The 18,546-nt window shown below is 46.1% G+C and overlaps 2 protein-coding genes across 2 annotated transcripts in view; both read right to left on the bottom strand.

Moving 5' to 3' along the window:
* The window catches only part of LOC108121787 (dynein beta chain, ciliary), a 28,818-nt gene extending 21,943 nt beyond the window's left edge, over positions 1-6,875 (bottom strand). The window contains exons 1-11 of the mRNA XM_017236074.3: positions 6,300-6,875; positions 5,665-6,186; positions 5,169-5,257; positions 3,823-4,473; positions 3,478-3,760; positions 2,939-3,417; positions 2,376-2,875; positions 2,005-2,318; positions 1,849-1,952; positions 696-1,228; positions 206-420 (exon numbers count right to left, since the gene is read on the bottom strand). Coding sequence (XP_017091563.2) covers positions 206-420; positions 696-1,228; positions 1,849-1,952; positions 2,005-2,318; positions 2,376-2,875; positions 2,939-3,417; positions 3,478-3,760; positions 3,823-4,473; positions 5,169-5,257; positions 5,665-6,186; positions 6,300-6,494 — 3,885 coding nt within the window. The 5' untranslated portion in view covers positions 6,495-6,875. The remainder of the gene's footprint in view (positions 1-205; positions 421-695; positions 1,229-1,848; positions 1,953-2,004; positions 2,319-2,375; positions 2,876-2,938; positions 3,418-3,477; positions 3,761-3,822; positions 4,474-5,168; positions 5,258-5,664; positions 6,187-6,299) is intronic.
* A 6,895-nt stretch (positions 6,876-13,770) lies between these two features.
* Positions 13,771-15,004, bottom strand: LOC108121862 (uncharacterized). Its single transcript, XM_017236163.3, has one exon. The coding sequence runs from the start codon at positions 14,904-14,906 to the stop codon at positions 13,905-13,907; it is 1,002 nt and encodes a 333-aa protein (XP_017091652.2). The 5' UTR covers positions 14,907-15,004; the 3' UTR covers positions 13,771-13,904.
* Positions 15,005-18,546: the final 3,542 nt, after the last annotated feature.

An 18,546-nucleotide genomic window follows, 5' to 3' on the forward strand; every position in this document is an offset into this window, starting at 1 on the left:
CATTTATCAAGCGTTATTGGTCTCAGGGGGTACACAGCGTAAATTGTGTGGTTGCCAATTGAGAAACCCAGAAGTCTCCTCCAGACTCTGTCCACGTCCTGTTTTCACGGTGTGAATGTGAGTCTCGCAGCCACTAAAGCTGTTGGCATTCTCTGACCCCCAAGGGGGAAGACCATTCTCCGGTTTTCCTTTTGCTGGAGCTTACCTCTTTTTTGAACGTTTCCATGATGGCATAGCCTCGGCCACTGGCGTGTTGCGTCTGCTCCTTGGCCCTCTGCATGCAGGCGGCCAGGACGTCGCCACTTTTTTGGGTCCACAGGAACGCATAGGCGTGGAATTTGGCAGCGTAAGCCGTAGCCGCCTCCACCGTATCCGCCAGGGCATAGCGAATCGCCTTCTCCAGCATTTCTAGGCCATCGGCTTCTAGATGGCATGAATGGAACGAGAAAAACAGAAATCGAAAGAATGCGAAAGGATAACAGACAGGAAGCTACCAAGTATATTTTTGCATACTCTTATAGAACTTTTTTCAGTTATATAATGGTTTTATCAAATAGTAATTCATCAAACTAACAATAAGTGAGAAAAAATTATAGACATTCAAAAATTGTCAGATTCATGTTCAAAAGAATATACGCTTTTCTCCAAGTGAGTAAAAAATGCGGCAAACTTGTCAAAGAATGCGTAATCCATACCGGTGAGTTCCACTTTTTGGCTATACGCCTTGGCAGCTGCCAGTAGGTTGAACTGCACGGCCTGCGGCTTTGGATCCGCGCATTCCGGCTCCTTTTCGTCCTGATCCCCCAGGGACTCCAACGTCGCGGCCGTGTTTGCGTCGTCGTCTTCATCATCCTCTGACAGGGCGTTGTCAGCCACAATTCTTGGCATGCAGTCGCATGTCTGTTTTATATCGAGCAACAGCTGCTCCACAATTTGTTGAAAATTATTTTCCACACTCGCATCAAAGGCGGGCGAAAAGCGTATTTCCGTTTCCGTCAGCTCCAATTTTACTTCGAAGAGTGGAGCATCGTTGACTGTCGTTGATGTGGCTGTTGCTGTTGCTGTTGCCGATGTTGCAGTTGTTCCTGTTGCTTGTGGCACTGTGATTTGCTGTAGCACTAACCTTGCCATGCCACCCGATAAAGAAGTAAGCTCCGACGCTGGTGACGAAGGCGGCTGCCCTGTTGCCGCTGACGTTGCTGTCATTTCTTTGTACAAATACTCTAAACTGAATTACACGGCGTATGAGTAATGTGAAAATTAAATTTAGTGTTCAGTTTGTTTTCTCCTTATTTCGTTTGCTTATTTCAGTTACCCCGCCTTCGGGGTCTGTCTCTTTTGAAACTTTACCCGCCCATGGTTCTCCGTCCGTCTGTCTGGCTGTCTGGCAGTCGGGCGGTCTATCCGTCTGTCTGTTTGTCTGTCGGAGTCCCTCTGTCTGCATGCAATCACGAAAAGTGCCGCTAAGTGAAACATGCAATTGACGCATGAATGCTCGGCCCGCGGCAATTTGTTGTTGCCATTGTTGCCCCATGTTGCTGTGGTCGTGCCTGTGGTTGTTGCTGCTTTAGCTGTTACTGTAGCTGTTACTGTTGCTTCTGCAGGTGTCTTTCATTTTTGCGGTTGCAGTGTGCGATTTCGTGCTCATTTACTTGATTAGTTCTGATGAGACATGAAAGGAGCTGCCATCGTGTTGAAATGTAATGAAATTATTGGCCTCCAGGTAAAAAAGAGTGCAGGTGTGGCAATTGATTGGGTAAAAGTGATAGACATAACGATGATAACAGCAATGATAATGATTATAATGAGGATGATTTATAAAAGTTCTACTTGAAGTTGTTCTGAAACCTTATTCTCATCGCCTGGCGCACTTCGCGGCAAATTAGTTCATCCACGCTGGCCAAATATTTATTGTACTGTTGCCTCTGTTCTTTGGGGAACTCCCTCACAAACTAGATAGAGATAACAATTAGTGGGTGTATAAATGAGTATCCATTTGAATACCTCCTGAACACTAAGATCTCTGGAATATAACTGAAACTCCTGCGATTCATAGTTAAAAAACAGACAAAAGTTGGCTATTAGCAGTCGGTTTAGTAGCATTTTGGTTTCATCGCACTGCAGCAATCGCAGACGCACTCGATCCTGCTGGTGGCGCAGATCCAGGAGATTCCGGCCGTATAAGCTACGCTGATGCAGTGGCTCGCGACTCCAGCGGCGCATGCTGGTCAGAATGGCATCTAGATTTCCGTGAGACTGCTGCAGGCGGGAAAATAAATCCCGGCTTTGTTCAAATATTCCAGCCACAAGGAGGTCGTCTGTGAGAGGAAACTCTATGCATAGAAAGAGGCTTATATACTGTCAAGCAAGCTTACCATATTCTCTCCACGTTAGCTTCTGGCAGGCCACTCCCACCTGCTCATCAATGGCCGCCAACTCATTGCGGATTAACTGGAGCTCAGCTGCCGCACATTCCCCGGATCGAATACCATTATAAAACTCTCCAATTTTGATTAAACGTATGCGGCGCTCCCAGTAAGCATCCCTCTGGTCGTAGAGCTCCAGAAGCGGTTCCGGCAGCTGAAAGAGATCGCCGCTCAGACTTCCAGTAGCCTGTAGGGCCAAAAGATATTTCGTCTCCTTCAGCAGGGTGAACAGCACCAGCGAGAAGTTTAGGTTTAGTTGGCTTCTGTCCTCCGGCTGGGAGAGCACTGACTCGTCGAGTCCTTGCACGATTTGCTTCTCAATGCCCTCCAGCCAATTGGTCCAGATTTTCATCTGCAGATTGCTGAGCTTTGTGGTTAAAATATTGCGACGCGAAAGTAAAGAGTCCCACTTCAGAGGCAGGGTTTGTAGTTCGGATTTCTCTTGAAGACTGAAAACAAAGAATATTCATCAAGGATTTAAAGTTTTCCCTGAAGAGTTAAGGTGAACCTACAGTTGGTCAATCAAATGATTCAACTCCTTGGCTCCAAGCTCATCGCATCGGCTTATGTGTTGTTCCAGCCAAGTCATAGCCCCGGCAATGGGTGGGAAATTATTGGCCATTGGCAGAGCAACTAGACCTCGGATCTCATAGCCCAGCAGCACCTCGGTGACACTGGTCTCCAGCTGCTCCAGTTCCAAGTCGTAAATTTTCAGAATGTGTGGCAGGACAGGGGCCAGCTCCGGTTGCACGGCACTGCGATACAAGAGTCCGCCAAACATCAGTGTCAGCCGAAGCAAGTGCGTCCAGCTGTGACACTGCTCGAAGGCCTGGAGCAAGACGGTGGCCAGTTTCTGTTCCAATAGCTGCATCCTGCCGAAGAAAAGGGCCTGCTCGCGTCGGAAGCAGCGCCACTTGCTGGCCTGGGTGGCAGTTAGATCGATGTCTACATTGCTCCACTGCTCGAAAAGCACTTTAAACTCCGCAAAGATCTGGATTGTTAATTAAGGTGGTGGAATAGGGTTCATAGAACAATAAAATCTATTCTTTACCTCCCTAATCCTATCTGTGAGGAGTTTACCCCGAAGACCCCCAACTTCCAGCTTCTCGAGTTGCTGAAATTGTACCGCAGCCTCGAACACCTGTCGAAGCTCCAGCAGCTGGGCCGAGAAGCCATCGAGTGTTTGCCCAAACACATCCTCGTGGCAGAAGCGCCACAGCTGAGGTAAGTCATCTGGTGGTGGGGAAGGGGCAGCAGCTGCAGCTCCACCCGGAAGGGCGGGCAAAAGGACATGATGTCCTGCATAGCGTTCTTTGTAGTCAAGAATGCGTTGTCTTTAAAATAAAGATATTTTTAAGTTGCATTTAATACAAGATGTAATTTCAAAAAAACTTACTTGAAAAGCTCCAGTACTTCGATAGTTCGATTTATTTTAATTAGACCCTCATCGGCATCACCCTGGAAGAGCAGTGGAAATTCGAGATCCTCGGAGGCGCGATGTACCATCATGTTGCAGATGCAGCGCAGCAGGACACTCATCCTCTGGGTGCTGCGGTAGTAAGTTGCATTGGTCCACACCAGGTGCAGCACGTGGACGAGCGGGGTGACCAAGTCGTGGCCGTTGCAAAATTGCACCGAATTAAAGGCGGAAGTCTGGCGGAGGAGTGGCTGCAGCCAGAGCGAGACGTCCTGGGCCTCTAGCCAGGCGGCCACGAGCTGTCGGAATGCGTTGGCATATGGCCGGTGATATACCGATTCGATACGTTCAAGAATCTGGGATAAAATCTTGTGTGTTGGCTCCCGCAGCTGTTCGTAGATATTCTGCAGATTTAGCTTTCTGTTCGTCCAGAAGGCAATCTCCTGGGCTGGCAGGGAAACGAAGGTGATGTGCTTGGCAGGGTGGGCGGACTGCGAAATGGGGGAGGACGATCCGAGGGCCTGACACTCGGAACGTTCCACCACTATGTCGTGCATCTGGGTGGTCCAGTTGATGAACATCTCTTCGAGAAGATTCCGGAATTTAGGGTCCTGAGCAGGTCTCAGGTGGCTGTGCAAGTTTTATTTTTATGAAATAATAAAATATGTAAGGTACAAAACTTCCTTTGAGCCATTGGGAAAACTTTAAAATGGACCAAACAAAAGTCTTCACTTGATTTGGTTTTCAGATAAATTTTCATTTGTAATATATTCAGAATCCAAATTAAATTTGTTTTTTCAATTTTCGACTCGAGTTGACTTTTCATATTGGTTTCCATTGATACGAGTATTGTGAGCCAGTGAAGCAAAACATATCTTGATTTATATTAAAGGCTTTTGATAAAAAACATTTTTCTTTCAAACAAAACATAAATTTATCATGAATTTCGTGATTGCCAAAAGATGAAATCACTTTCTTAAATATTTGCAATTTAATTAAAAGCATTGGATGGCCCAACCAGTTAACTGGTTAAAAACCGGAAAATAATCGAAGTATGCTACCAGTGTGTGAGGTTAAGGGGTAAACAACTTGAATTGCCACGAAAGTACAAGTTAAATAAATTGGCACCAATTCATGCGCAAAGTTATGCCAATGAAAATCAATTTGGTATCATGAGAAGACCCCTTCTCCCGTCGGCTCACATAAACAATAAGGCGACATTTTGGAACTGCCAGGGGGCTTCACAGAAGGGCAGGAGTTATAGGATACGAAGAACGTAGGCGGAACTCAAAGACAATGGCCATCGAACTAGGACTAGGACTTACCCTTGGCTCACGTGGGCAAACACTTCCTCGACGATTGTTGGCGAAACTAATAACGATAAAATTGTGCGATTGTTGGTTTTGCCCTTAATCTGTGGGAATAGCAATAAAGTATATACACAGATACAGATATAAATACGTATAGATATATATTATGTATCCGTAGCCTGTAGACACATGAAAAGTTTTGCCAATTAAGCGAAATACTTTCAAGACAATGGTAGGGAGTCGTTTCGGAGGAAACCCCTCTCGAAGTCTCCGCCCCACTGCACTCAATTAGATTAATTTGATGAGATAGCACAGCTGACGGTTAAACAACACAGCAAATAATGAAATATATATTTTAAAGATTAATCAATTAATTTTTAATTGGTGTTCTTCTGGAAGAAAACTAAAAATTAAGAACATACATTCAAAATGAATTATGGAAATGCATCTAACTAAATGAAATTTTGTTTATAAATATATGTAGAGTTTACATTTTCCTCAGTGAACCCACCTCGGTTAGAGTGTTCCTTACTTCCTTGATGCGCGCCTGCAGGTCTTTGCGCACAACTGCCGGCCATTGATTCTGGGCCTGTTCCAGGAGCGGTTGGAGCACTTCATCAAACAACAGCGACATGGTCTCTATTTTGCTGTGGACTGGAAAGTCCCCGTACAGCACCTCCTCCGAAAAATTTCCCACTGTCAGAGGTCCTCCAGAACTATTACGTCGCACAAAGTAGGCGCACTTGCCCCGCGGCACTCCGTCGAGGGTGGTGAAGCTGGAGGAAGCGGGTGGTAGAGGCACTAGCAGGGCGCCCGGCGTGGCAGACACCACAGCGGACACCGCGGCCGTTGCAGAGGCCATTGCATCGTCCTCTAGTTGCAAAGGATCAGAGGGAACTGCTGGCCGGGTGCTGGGGACCGTGAACGGCAAGTACAAGTCACTCAGGCCACTCCTGGGAACCAGATCGCCGCCAGGACTAAGTGTTACTACCAGGACTCGGGTGTGGCCCAGCAGCCAGTCCAAAACAATACGCTTTGAAAAGTAATACAAATGTGTTAAAAATTTAAAATACAAATTCTGAGGCTTTAACTAGTTTGTGGTCAGTTTGGAAAACACTTGCCATTTTTGGCTAAATTGCAACTCACTCGCATCTCATCGGTGGCCATCATTTTGGTCCATTTATCCGGTTTGAGGCGCATTGTGGTCGTCGTGTAGGCGGCCACCCGCTCCAATCGGGCGTCGCTGTAGTCCCGCTGGATCCGCTGGCGGCCTCTGGTGCCGTCGCCGCCATTGGGCAGCCCCTCCTCATCGCTGCTGGCCAGGCCTGCAGGATCAGACATTGGCAACTGCAAATCCGGTTTGGGCCAGCGGCTGCGTTGCGGCAACTCAAACAACTCGCCCCGGCGGCTAGCGTTAAAATGATGAAGCGGGCTCGCTCACTTCGCTCCTATGACCTCTAATGCCGGGCGGCGGCCAGTGGGCGGGCGACCGCAACGTCCCGACCCAACCACGCCCCGCATATCGATCAAACTTCAAATTCGAATTAACAGGAACAGTTTAAAGTGTGTGCTGCGAGTGCTGCGATTTCAAATGCAAATGCCAGCAGGGAAAGTTTAGCCTCTAACCCCTTGCCATTCCCGACTTTAATTGCACACGAAGTGAGCGAAATGTAATTTCCGTTTTTCTGCAAGTTACTGAACTGAGCCGCTCGCTCATAAGTCAACATCAGATTTGCAGGGTGAGTGTTACAGGGGAGTCACCTACGTTAAATCCACGGTGCATGCAAATGACGTGTAGATGAGTTCCAGTGTCCAACACGGCGTATACTTAATGAGCTAAGCTGATCGAACGGAATGGCAGCTCGTATATCAAGAAGGGTTAGCGGGTTTTTCGAATGGAATTTATGATTATTTGAGTATAAGCTTTTTATAGTTTTTTCGTAGAAATCTTCTTTATATGAAGTAGTATCCCTAGAAGCTTCTTTAACGATACTAATTATTTAAAAAAAGGACCCTGTTACTCTACATATTTCAAAGTATTTATAATTGTAATAGCCATTCAAGGCTTTTAATAAAAACTAAAAAGCTTTTGGGAAACTTACTTAATTAAAAAGCAAAATAGTAACTTGTATAACTTTTGTATAACGAAAAGAACTAAGTTCTAATGAAAGTAATTAAGTAGACATACAACTTGTCAAATCATATTAGAATTTCTCTCTTCTACTCCTGGAAAATATTATATTATGCTATTTTATTCTGACTGGCAGTTGAAGTGCCAAGTGAGCATTTAGCACTTAACATACACAAAGCTAGATTCTGGTACCCTATGATCCCCAGTAGTATCCGGGCCACACTCCCTGGTTTCCAGCTCGCTTCACCCATAAGTCAAGCGCAGTGAATGAGTGACTGACATGTGTCAAGTAACAGGAGGAGAATGCAGCAAGCTGCAAGCGGCATGCGGCAATTGCAACTGCAACTGCACCCGCAGCAAATATCAGCAACAAAAGCAGCACCAGCAGCATCAGGAGTATAGTTAAAACGCTCTGCAATTACCGCAAGTACACAGGGAATAGCTTTGCTGCTTAATACTCGACCCAAAGGATGCCCTACCAAGTTTTAACAGAATAGCAGATACATTTCAGCAAAATCTTATATTTTAAGCTCGACTCCTTGGCGCTAAGGAGCTTACGTTGCATTGACAACTCCAGCTGAGGGTTCGCCCCACTTATTTTATGTCGAAATCCTTTATCCCTTCACTAATATGCTCACCGATACAAAACCCATCTGGCTGCGTATTACGATGATGGGATGATGGCAAGGCTAGGATGACGACCATTCCGGTCTGCTGTGTAACTTTGATGTGAACTCCACTTTTAAATATCAGCGTCACATCAAAAACAAGTGCTTGGCAACCCGCTGCTCCGTTCCCGTTCTGGCTCATTCCGGCTTTTCTATCTGGGATTGGGCGCTGGCACCCTCGGGGCGAATGCATTGCCCTCATTTCTAGAGGAAAACCGCAACTGGTACGCCCAGCTACGGAGCTTTGGAGTCCGGATTGTTCGTGGGTGGGGATTTGAATTGAGGGCGGTGGCTCTGTTGTTAATGAATTTGCTCAAGCTGTTTGCGTTCAGCTTAAAATTCACTCTTGTCCTCACGGTTTGAAATCTGGAAGTTGAAACCACTTGAAAAAATCATTTAAAATGTATAGTCTATTGGAAGCCATAAGAAAAGGGCTCAAATTTACTTGATTGATTGAAATAATAGAGGAGTTAGTTACTCATAAATAGAGTTATAATTGGCATTTTAATTAGTCCAGTTTTTATTCTATTCTAATAAAGTTTTTTTACAATAAAAGATATAATTTGAGATAGTTATCTTAGTAGGAAGATGAAAACTGGAAAACCCCAGGAAACCCTTCAAGTCGTCCTATAGCGGCCTTCCATTATGCGACTTCCTCTCCAGCCTCTGGCTTAAATGTCGTGGCCGAAATGGTTCCTCTCGGTCTGCAGGGCAAAGACGTGCATAAATAGTGCGACAGTCCAAGTCAAACATTGGAAGCAAACGAGGGAGCTGTGGCCGAGAAAAAGCCGCAAGAAAAATAAACTTCGAATTGATTTTAAAAGGAATGCCTCGATGGCCCCGTCGCACTTCAAATTAAGTAAATCGCACAAAAGCCGTGGCAACGAGGCTGCGGCAGTTGGACCCAGGACGCAGGACGTTGGACATTGGCCGGCAGTCGGTAGTCGGCAGTGAGCCATGGAAAATGAAACTGTAAAATGCTTTTACTACATTTTCCCTGCGAGTGGCAGTCGTGAGCTCTGGTAGTCGTACTTTTTGAATTTATGCCAAGCCTCGATCTGAACAAGTTGGCCAGTATTTTATGAGGCAGGCCCCTCCGTGGCGCGCCCCGTCCGACTTTTTACAGTTTACAGTTTCTCGATGTAGCTGCTGATGAGTTTCATTATGTGCGAACAAATCATCATATGCCACTGGACTCTGGTCGGAGCGGGAGCAGGAGGAACTGGGGCTGCGGATAAGGAAGGATCTGGGCGGCAGACTGCGCGGCGTCGTCCTCGTTTAAAAGCAATCTCGTGCATTTGTTAAGGACTCAGCGTAGCAGTATATTTGGATGTGTGTGTCTGTTCTATGAGAAAAGTCAACACTATTTCATTACGAACAAAGAGCATTTCCATTTGACCAAAAATTTATGAGAAAGAGAGAGAGAGCTCAAAGCTGCAGAATGCGCTGGGCCTGGCCAAATGGTCCTGCCAAATCGATTAGCGGACAAAAAGATAAATCGAAAATAGACCGTTTGACAGTGTAAACAATGTCCTAAGCCATACGCCATTGCCCAAACTTGAAACAAACAAATCGCTCGGTGGAGGTGGCAAAATGTCCAACAAAAAAGCGCCAAAAAACGAAGGCCAAATAGGAAGAGCAAACGAAGCCAAGCCAACAACTCCTGACTCCCGGGCCTGTTAGCGGGGCATTGTGTGTGCAATCTAACGACAACATTCAATAAACAATTCACAATTGATTGACAAACGGACTGGCCGGGCTAGCCTGGTAGTCGCAGTCGGATTCATTGCTGACGACTGCCGATTGACGACCACGGACTACTGACCACCGACTACCAACTACAGACTACTGACCATGGTCCATGGTACTCAAACCAGCTGCGGACACTGTGAAAATGGCCATGAATGAGCAACCACGACGACAAGTCAGCCAGCGGAAGGATGTTAGTTCGAGTGGATGAGGAAATTGAAAGCGAATGCTGACAAAAACAAAGTTGTACCAAACAGACAAAAAACAAAAACTAGGGGAAAAAATGGTCAACAACAGAAAATAGACCAGAATAGGCGACTGAAACCCCCCCACCCCACCAGAAAAAAAGATGAATCCCAGGCAAATATAACGAGAGTCCGGCTGTCGAAACAAAAACAATGAAAGCAAATTTCTCTCCGGACATCCGGCAGCGATTAGACCAGGACACAGAGCATTCAGCTACGGGTCTGTGTATGCTGGACACTGTAGATATACATAGATAAACTATACGTTTGCTGGAAGGGATAATGATATCGAATTATAATTAGCAATTTCTGTTAGACCATTTATATAGTACGAGTTGGAGAATATTTTCTTATTTATGAGGCACCTCTCCAGGTAGTTTCACATCCAGATTCTGTCCCAAAAAGGCGGCCCTTAATTAAAATCCCTGCCCGGCTAATTGTAGGCGTGACTCCTTGCAGCTCATTAGTTCGGGGCACGTAGTCCCCGTGCTGGGCATAGTTTGGCAATTGCCGGCCAAAAGTTTCCAGCGCGCATCACCGGCAACAAGACGACGGACGGGCCACGTTATGTAAGGCCGAAGTTTTGCAAATCCTTTTGGCAATTAGATACTTGTAGCCTTAGGAAAGTCGTCGATGGAAGGGCGATAAGGAGAGTAGTCCTGCTCGCTTGTAGGAGTCGCCCACAAATATTGCACAAGTATCAAGTATCGTCGCTGGCCGCCGTGGCATTTCGCAGTGCAAATATCCCATTACTCGGATGAAACTTTTAATTAAAAAGTTGCCAATGACAAACGGGACGAGGTTGCGGGTCGCTGGCGAGAATTGCGCCACAGTCTCCACCAGAAATATTTGGCTTGACACCAGTACCCACACCCTCTACCAATACCGAAAGGACATGGGATGAACCGACCGACCAACTCAGTCTGGCACGCACGTAATTGAGACAAACTTTGAGACAGTATAACATTCGAGAGGAGCCTTGGGCCAGAAGGAAAAAAGCGAAAGGAGCCACTGCCGCCACTGCCGGGTGCCAATGGGAAAATTACGACATTTAAACCCGTAGGTTAACTGTACGTGAAATATTAAGTTTAGTTGCTTGAGAGCACACTAAATCTTATTGTAGGTCATTTGTTGGCTGCCCCACTTTAGTGGTGCCTCATAGTACCTAATTATTGCCGGCAGAGAGTGGTTTTGGTTAAGGGGTTTGGCCAGATGGCTTCTTTGGCCTGCAGGGCCCTTGTGCCTGGTGTCTGCCATAAAAATCCGAATGGAGTGCATAAAAAATTGGGTTTAGAGTTCAAATGGCTAAAAATAGAGTGCCTTTTTTATAAAATTTTTATAACTGTTGAGGTTTGACTTAGAAATATTAAAAATTTAATTTTTGTAAAGATCTAGTACCTTAAAATGTAAAGTTTTCTATTGGAGGTGGAATAAATGTCCAAATTCTTTTAAATAATATCAAAAGTCGTAAATGGTTAATATCTACTTTCAAGAACTCTCAAAGAAGTGAATATTATTTTTTTAAAACCGGAAACCATTGAAGCTACTTCTGACAAAAATGGTAACACCAGATGACACAGAAAGAATACATTAATATATGAAATATCGTAAGAATTTGTAGAATCGAGCACCCCTTTTTCCAGCATCCTTGTTCTCATACTGCAGAAAGGACATCCCAACACGGAGCGTTGTGCACCGCAACGGGCAGCCAATTATGATGGAAATCCAAAAGGGGGAGTGGCACTTCGTCGGGGCTCCTCCAACCATCCAACCAGAAGACTCGTGGGTCAAATTAAGCGGCAAGGATTGGCGGCGTATTGAGTTCAGCCGAAAAACTGAAGTAAGGCTATGGTGAACCGACCAGGCCTGGGCTGGGCGGGCCCTACTGGTCCGGATGGTCCGGGAACTCCGTCCGTATCGGATCCTGTTGGCGGGGAACGGTGAATGAACGCATCGCTTGAAGAGCCATTCGAGTGTGCACGTTGTGGAAATTGAACATCCAGGACCGGATTTTCGCAGGCCTAGGTCCATGAAGGGGTGCGGAATGTTCGACTGCGGCTAATTATACTGCCAATGGCCAGAGGCAGCACAAGGGCGGTACGGTGTCGGGCGGTGGCGTGTGGCAGCGGTAAATGTTGCGATTTTGCCAAATAATCAGAAAAGGCTCTCAACATTTAACGTAAAACGAAAATGCACGGGAAATGTGCAACGGAAAAGTGGTGGGACGCGAAAAGTGCCTAGCTAGGCATGCCGTAAACGCCTCCATCCAACATTCAGTGTCCTGCATCCTCCGACCTACGTGCTCGTCCGTGTTGCTGCTTTGTTACGTTATCTAATTACAAAGGAATTGTGCGGCAACGTCACACAGTTGTTGCCGGTCCACCGATCCCACCATTGGCCATTCCCCTACCGACCCACCGGCCCGCCGGCCCAATCCTCGCCAGAAACTGTTCGACAGTGGCAGCAAAATATTATTTCTGTTCAAATGCACAGCAACAGCAGGGCCGCTGCGGGCATCCGATTGATATATGCAGATGCGTACTGCTGGGTATTGGATGGGGGACTGGATAGTTCGTGTATCTCACAGTACGCCCGGAGAAGTGCCCGCAGTTCTGTATTTACCCGGACACTCACACTCATACCAACACACGAAGGGATTCGCCCACGCAACACGCACACACACAAGTGCACTAAATACACTTGTGTCTAATAAGTTTTATCCGAACGGTCAACGAGGCATGTGGCCACACAAACACAAGGACATACGCCCCATTTAGGCACCACTGTGAGTGGTTCAGTGGGGCGGTTGGGTGGTTTTGTCACATAAACAAATGAAGGGTCGTGCTTCGGGGGGCGGCTCAGCTGCGTATGCGGCATATTTGAGCGGGCATGGCGAAAAATTGTCAAACTGCCGGCCGCGGCCCCAAAGTCAGTTAGGTTGGCAATCTGCTTAGCCACCTTCCGTCCCACGCCCCCTCTAACATCGTCCCCATTCACTTGCATTTAAATTGTGAAAATATTTGGACCCTGTACACACTGATGTTGACCGGTCGTTAAACGAAAATTGAAGTTAGGCCGCCCATTCGGCCATTTCCCAGCCAGCACGCAGGAAAATCTTTATACAAACCAGGTCAACGGTTGTGCCTTTTTTTGGCTTTTTGTTGCCAGCGGAAGGGGAATCAAGGGTCGCTAATTGCGTGCTTGTCAACACTCGAAATAAAAATAATATTTGCAACAATTAAAAGAGCGCCGCCACCAACAAAAGAGTCAACATTTTGGAGCCATTCAAAGGCAAAAGGATCGACCAACAAAGAAAAAAGAAACAGGCTCGCCAAATAAAGGGCTCCCCAGCGGTTATAAACGTTCAGACAGAGAAATGCCATGGCCACCTGGTGCATAATTTTTCAAATTATAAATTTAAAAAAGGGACAACTCGTTTACCACTGGGAGCTGTGGCAAATTATTCAGACAGTAAATGTGCCGAAATCAAGGTAAAAGTTCTTCAGAGACGTCTTTTGAAAGGATATGAATATTTTTCAAATGCCATCAAGGGGTTGAGAAGGGTGGGATAAAAACTGGTTGAAATCATTATACCGAATTGAAAAATTTAATAAATATTTATTTCAATCTGGAGAACTAATTACTCATACGACACGTATTACATTTAACAAGAAGAGCTTACTTCAGGCGGAGCTTCATCAGAAACCTACATATGTACTTTAAAGGTCCGGAGATCTTCACTCCTTCACTGCGTTGTACGCTTTTGGACCTTAATTATTTCATGAATAAATATATCATTTTAAAGCCCAAATCAAAGAAACGTTTGGATAATTACTTTATGCTCTTAAAATGTATTCGTTACTTTTCAAAACTAAATACTGCTAATTTTGACAAAAATGCCGAATGGTATGAGGCCCTAAAGTACCTTTCTCCGCCCGTAGCGTCGTGGCCCGCCTCTCTAGTTGGCAGCGATTGGGCGCTTGGGCAAGTTCTTCTTCAGCAGCCGCCAATTGATGCTGGCCGGAGGAGGTCCTTGGGACCGCTGCTTCACCAGCTTCTTCTGACTGGCGCCCTTTGAGAGCTTGGATCGAACCGAGCTAAGATTGTGATACTGGCTAACGCTGTGCACAATCTTGCCGGAGGCCGACTTGCCGCCTGCCTTTCCACTCCTGAATTTGCGCTTCAAGATCATCTTGCCGTGTCCGGATCCGCCCTTTGACCTCGGGGAGCTTTTTCGGAGGCTCTTGGTCGATTTCGTGGACTTGGTGGACTTGACCGATTTGAGCGACTTGTGCGACTTGAGGGACTTCAGCGACTTTTGGCCCTTCATGCCTTTCGCAGTCTTCTCCTTGGTCTTGTGCGTCTTCAACGACTTCAATGACTTTTGGCCCTTTCCGCTTTTGGGAGCCTTCTCCTTGGACTTTGACTTGGCTAGAGTAGACTTCGGCTTGACGCTCCTAACGGACTTCTGCGGCGCAAGAACAGCTCCGCCCCTGGCCCGGGTGTCGGCCTTATCCTGAGACTGCGCTGCCTGCTGCACCGACGCCGGCGGCCCCACCGAGTACTTGGGCATCATGGCTGGCTTGGCGGCGAGGGCGCGATCAGCCTGTACGATGGAGTCGAAGTCGCCGAAGACCTGCCGGATGTTGCGATTCACATACTCCAGGTACTTCAGCGAAGAGTTGCACAGGCTGCAGGTCTTGTGCCCGGACGACCCCTTTTCGCCGTTGTTGCGGATCAGGCTCTCCAGGTAAAGGAAGTTCTTAGCCATGTTCTCGCAGTAACGGCACTTGGTCGTAGCGCCACCGCCGCCTCCTGCGCCCTTCCGTCCATCGTTCTTCTCCATCGAGTTGGGAGTTGGATCGTACAGACCCGGCCGGTGGGGCAGATTCAGAACCGAATTATTGGGCACGACGTATTCTGCGGCGGATGCCGGTCTCTTTTTTTGAAGGCCTATCATTTTAGATATTACCGAAATTTTGTTAACCTTTTCAGGCTGCGTATGTTTCTGTTGAATTGACAAAAGTAAAATGCTTATAGCACTCGTCCCCCTGTTTAATATGGAATGGGATTGTGTTTTCACAGCCTACCTGAAAGGTACTCAACATTTCGGGCTGGACAAATCGAAAGCCTCTATGTCGCTTCCTTTTTTTTCGGTATAGAAGCTTTCGTAACCTGCCTATTTTCGCCTGCTGTTCCTGAAGTGCCTACGACTGAGCCGGGGTTGTAGTCTGTGACATTGAAGGCGGTGCCTTCTGATTACATGCCTCAATTAATCTCAATTTCTTGCTCATCCAATTCGGCGGCGCGGTCGGGCAAATTGTCCGCAAATCGTCAACCTTGTCCTGCTCAATTATCGATCAAATAAATTGCAGCGAATATTTAAAGACCTGCCCCAAATTAATTTAAACACATGCCTCCAAAGCGGTCAGCTCGCCGCCTCGCTGCCCCACGACCCGTTTAATTTCTATTTCCTTGGGCACAATTAGCGATAATCAGCTGGCAATGGCAGCCAGCATTTTGTCGCTGGTCCTTCGTCCTGATCCCATGCCCACTCCCTATACTGTTTCGTTTTCGGCTATTTGGGTCAGCCAGCTCGTTGCGATGTGCACAATAATTTATTTCATTTTAAGATTTAATCGCAAAATTTTAGTTTGTCGTGTCGTTTGTTTTTCGTTTCTCTGTTGTCCGACTAACACTTTTTTAAATGGCCTTTTTTCGGATATAAGTAGCTGACCTTGGGACGTGATTGCGGGAAATTATGTAACCGAGGTCCATTATAATGGTTTTGGGAAAATTAAATATTATTTAACTGCTTATTGATTCAGGATAATGTAGTTCTCAAGGCCAAGGATTAGACTAAACAAATGTTTTGTTTCCTTCTTTAATATATTTCAAGGGAAAAGTTTCTTGGTTGATTCGCTTTTACAATTCTATACCCGTGGCATGTCTCTATTTCAACATGCTTCATGCTCCAGTCTTCCACATTCGTCAGTTGCCATCTATTAAATGGTTGTGTTGCACATACATCCCATCAATAAGACGAGGACTCAGCAGCAGACATCCAACGAACCAGTCAGCCCACCACCCATTTTGTGAGACAATTCCCTGCGACACATAACTTCCAATTGAAAATATCTTGGAAAAGTCAAACACAAGTGCAAATGCCAATAAAACAGAGCAGGGCCTTACGAGCTCGGATGGGATGTGGCATGGCTTACACAAGCTAATACATATAGACTAGACCAGTGATCGGCACCCCAATACATTGGCCCAGAGGGCCGTGCCGACCTCTGGACTAGACTATAGTACAAGAATGCCACCCCTCTGGGTTGGCCGGCCATAAAGTTGATTGTTCATAAATGTACGGGGCGTATACGTAATGTCAGGCACTGCACTAAACCAATGCAGGACTCTAGCTCGTCCCTGATCCCAAAGTGCAGGAAAATGCAGCGCCCGGGGATCGAATCTTGGAGGGAATCGGAAGTGGCCATAAAGTGCTCGGGTAATGAATTTATTAAAAGTTCATTTTGCTAAGCAATGGCGGACAAAACGCTTGTCTTGGTCTGGTTGGCATGTTGGCCAAGTTTACGTAAATGGACTTCAATTATTTGCGCCCTGCATGCGACTCAGTGGAAAGTGTTTGGCTTCAAAGTTGAGTGTTAATGTTAATGGATTTGTGCCAAGTTCTCACTGATTTATACGTCGTGGTCAAAAGCGGGACATTGTTACTTTTTGTTGCCTTTGTTTGTTAGCAGTTGACTTTGCGGCGGTGGCACACTTTCCTTTTTTATTTTCGTCCTAACTTTTGACCCACAAAGGTTGCTGCTTTTTGGCGTGTCCTTTCCCGCTCTAACGACTTCCTGAGCCGTCGACTGCACATACTTAGTCCTGATTCGAATTTGCATGCCGGCGTTGCTGTCGGCGTTGGCGTTGCCGTTGGCTTTGGCTTCAACGTCTCCGTCGACGTTGGCGTCGTGTTTATTCTGTTTGCTTTTCGTTCCTTACGTGTTTATCGCCTGCAAATGGCGATTCTTGAGGAAAGTGAAACTAGTCTCGCCTCTGGCTGTGCTAGGATTTTCCCCTGACCAGCTGGCAACTGCTGGGCCCGAGAGTTCAACCTGCTCGGCATTTCAATATCAACAGAGGCATGCATAATTTCTCGTCCTGGCCTATGTAAATTTGTTCGGAAGTGTTCAGCTTTGAGGGGGATGTGTGTGTTTGTATTTGTGTGTGAGTTGCTCTACATTTCCACTGGCGGAGCTTCCGAAAAGCAGGTCAACTTCATTTTTTCTGCTGACCGACAACCACAACAGCACCACCACCAACAACAACAACCAAATACTGGCTGTTGTTATTGCTGTTTGATGTGCGAAAGCCACAAACACAAATTAGCACAGAAGCAACAGCAACAACAGCAGAAGCAACATCGGCGACAACAGCAACGCGTCCATAATTTCTTTTGCAACAATGCGCCTCCCTTTTTTTTTGGTTTTGCCAGGACCTACGGCTCCTGCTCCTGCCCACACACACTCACAAACAAGCACAAACACACTTGCATTCGATTCGCGTTTTTGGGTTTTACTGCCTCTGGTTGGGTTTTTATTGTTATTATTTTCTAGTTGGCCAGAACGGGGCAGCGCCGTTGACGTCGTCTGGCTAAAACCGCCGTCGTCTTCTTGGCATAAAGTCCAAAGTGCAAATGTTTTGCGGTCAGTTTGGATTTGAAGTTGGCCAACAACGCGACGCGAATTCATCGTAGCACCTGCTCCTGCAACTGACTTTGAGTCCTGGCTTAAAGGTCCTGGGTCCCTTTAGTTGGTCGGCAAGCGTTTTTGCATTTTCGCTTGTGGTGCGGTGGTTCTTTTCCCGAATTTTCTCCTATTTTGCGGTCACCTTGCGCCCATTCGCGTGTTTTCCGACCGGAAAAGGATCCCCTTTGGACAGAGAGGGGCGGAGATGCGTTTATCCTGTAGCACAATGGCTGAAAGGAAAAGCAATTACCAGCAAACAAAGCCGAAGAAGGTTTGAGCCGCAGCCTGAAACGAGATTTTTAAAGACTATTCCCCAGGGTAAGCAAATGTTGAGTGAATTGTTAGTTTAAAGGAGAATCTGAAACAATTTAATTGAGTAGCAATCATGAATATAAATATTTAATCTAAGATAGGACTGTATCAACCACCATTATAATAAATTTCTTAAATTCGCATTTAAAGATTAAATTTCTACTTTTAAATATATGCGTTTAGCTGCAGGCAGATCATAAAAAATACGTCGAAAAGCGCTTTATGAGTTTATGCTAATAATAAGTTTTGAACAAAAAAGACTTTTGTTTGCTCATATATTTTGAATATATACAAACAAATATTTATTGTGCTGGCTGCTATTTCTCATGAAAGTTTGTGTTTTTGTGTACCGACATTGGGCCGACAGCAGTGAGCGAAAAACAATGCAAACAGTTTAAACTTTTTCACCTTTGACCCAATAAGAGGTGTGGCAAGTGGGTAGTGTGAGGAAAAATTAAAGAGCAGTCGAGATGTGCGGTATTAACACCTGCCAGTGTCGAGGGACGTTAATAGGTGTCTGATAGTGGGGTGGTA

Source organism: Drosophila bipectinata, chromosome 3R (genome assembly GCF_030179905.1).
Source record: "Drosophila bipectinata strain 14024-0381.07 chromosome 3R, DbipHiC1v2, whole genome shotgun sequence".
NCBI lineage: Eukaryota > Metazoa > Arthropoda > Insecta > Diptera > Drosophilidae > Drosophila > Drosophila bipectinata.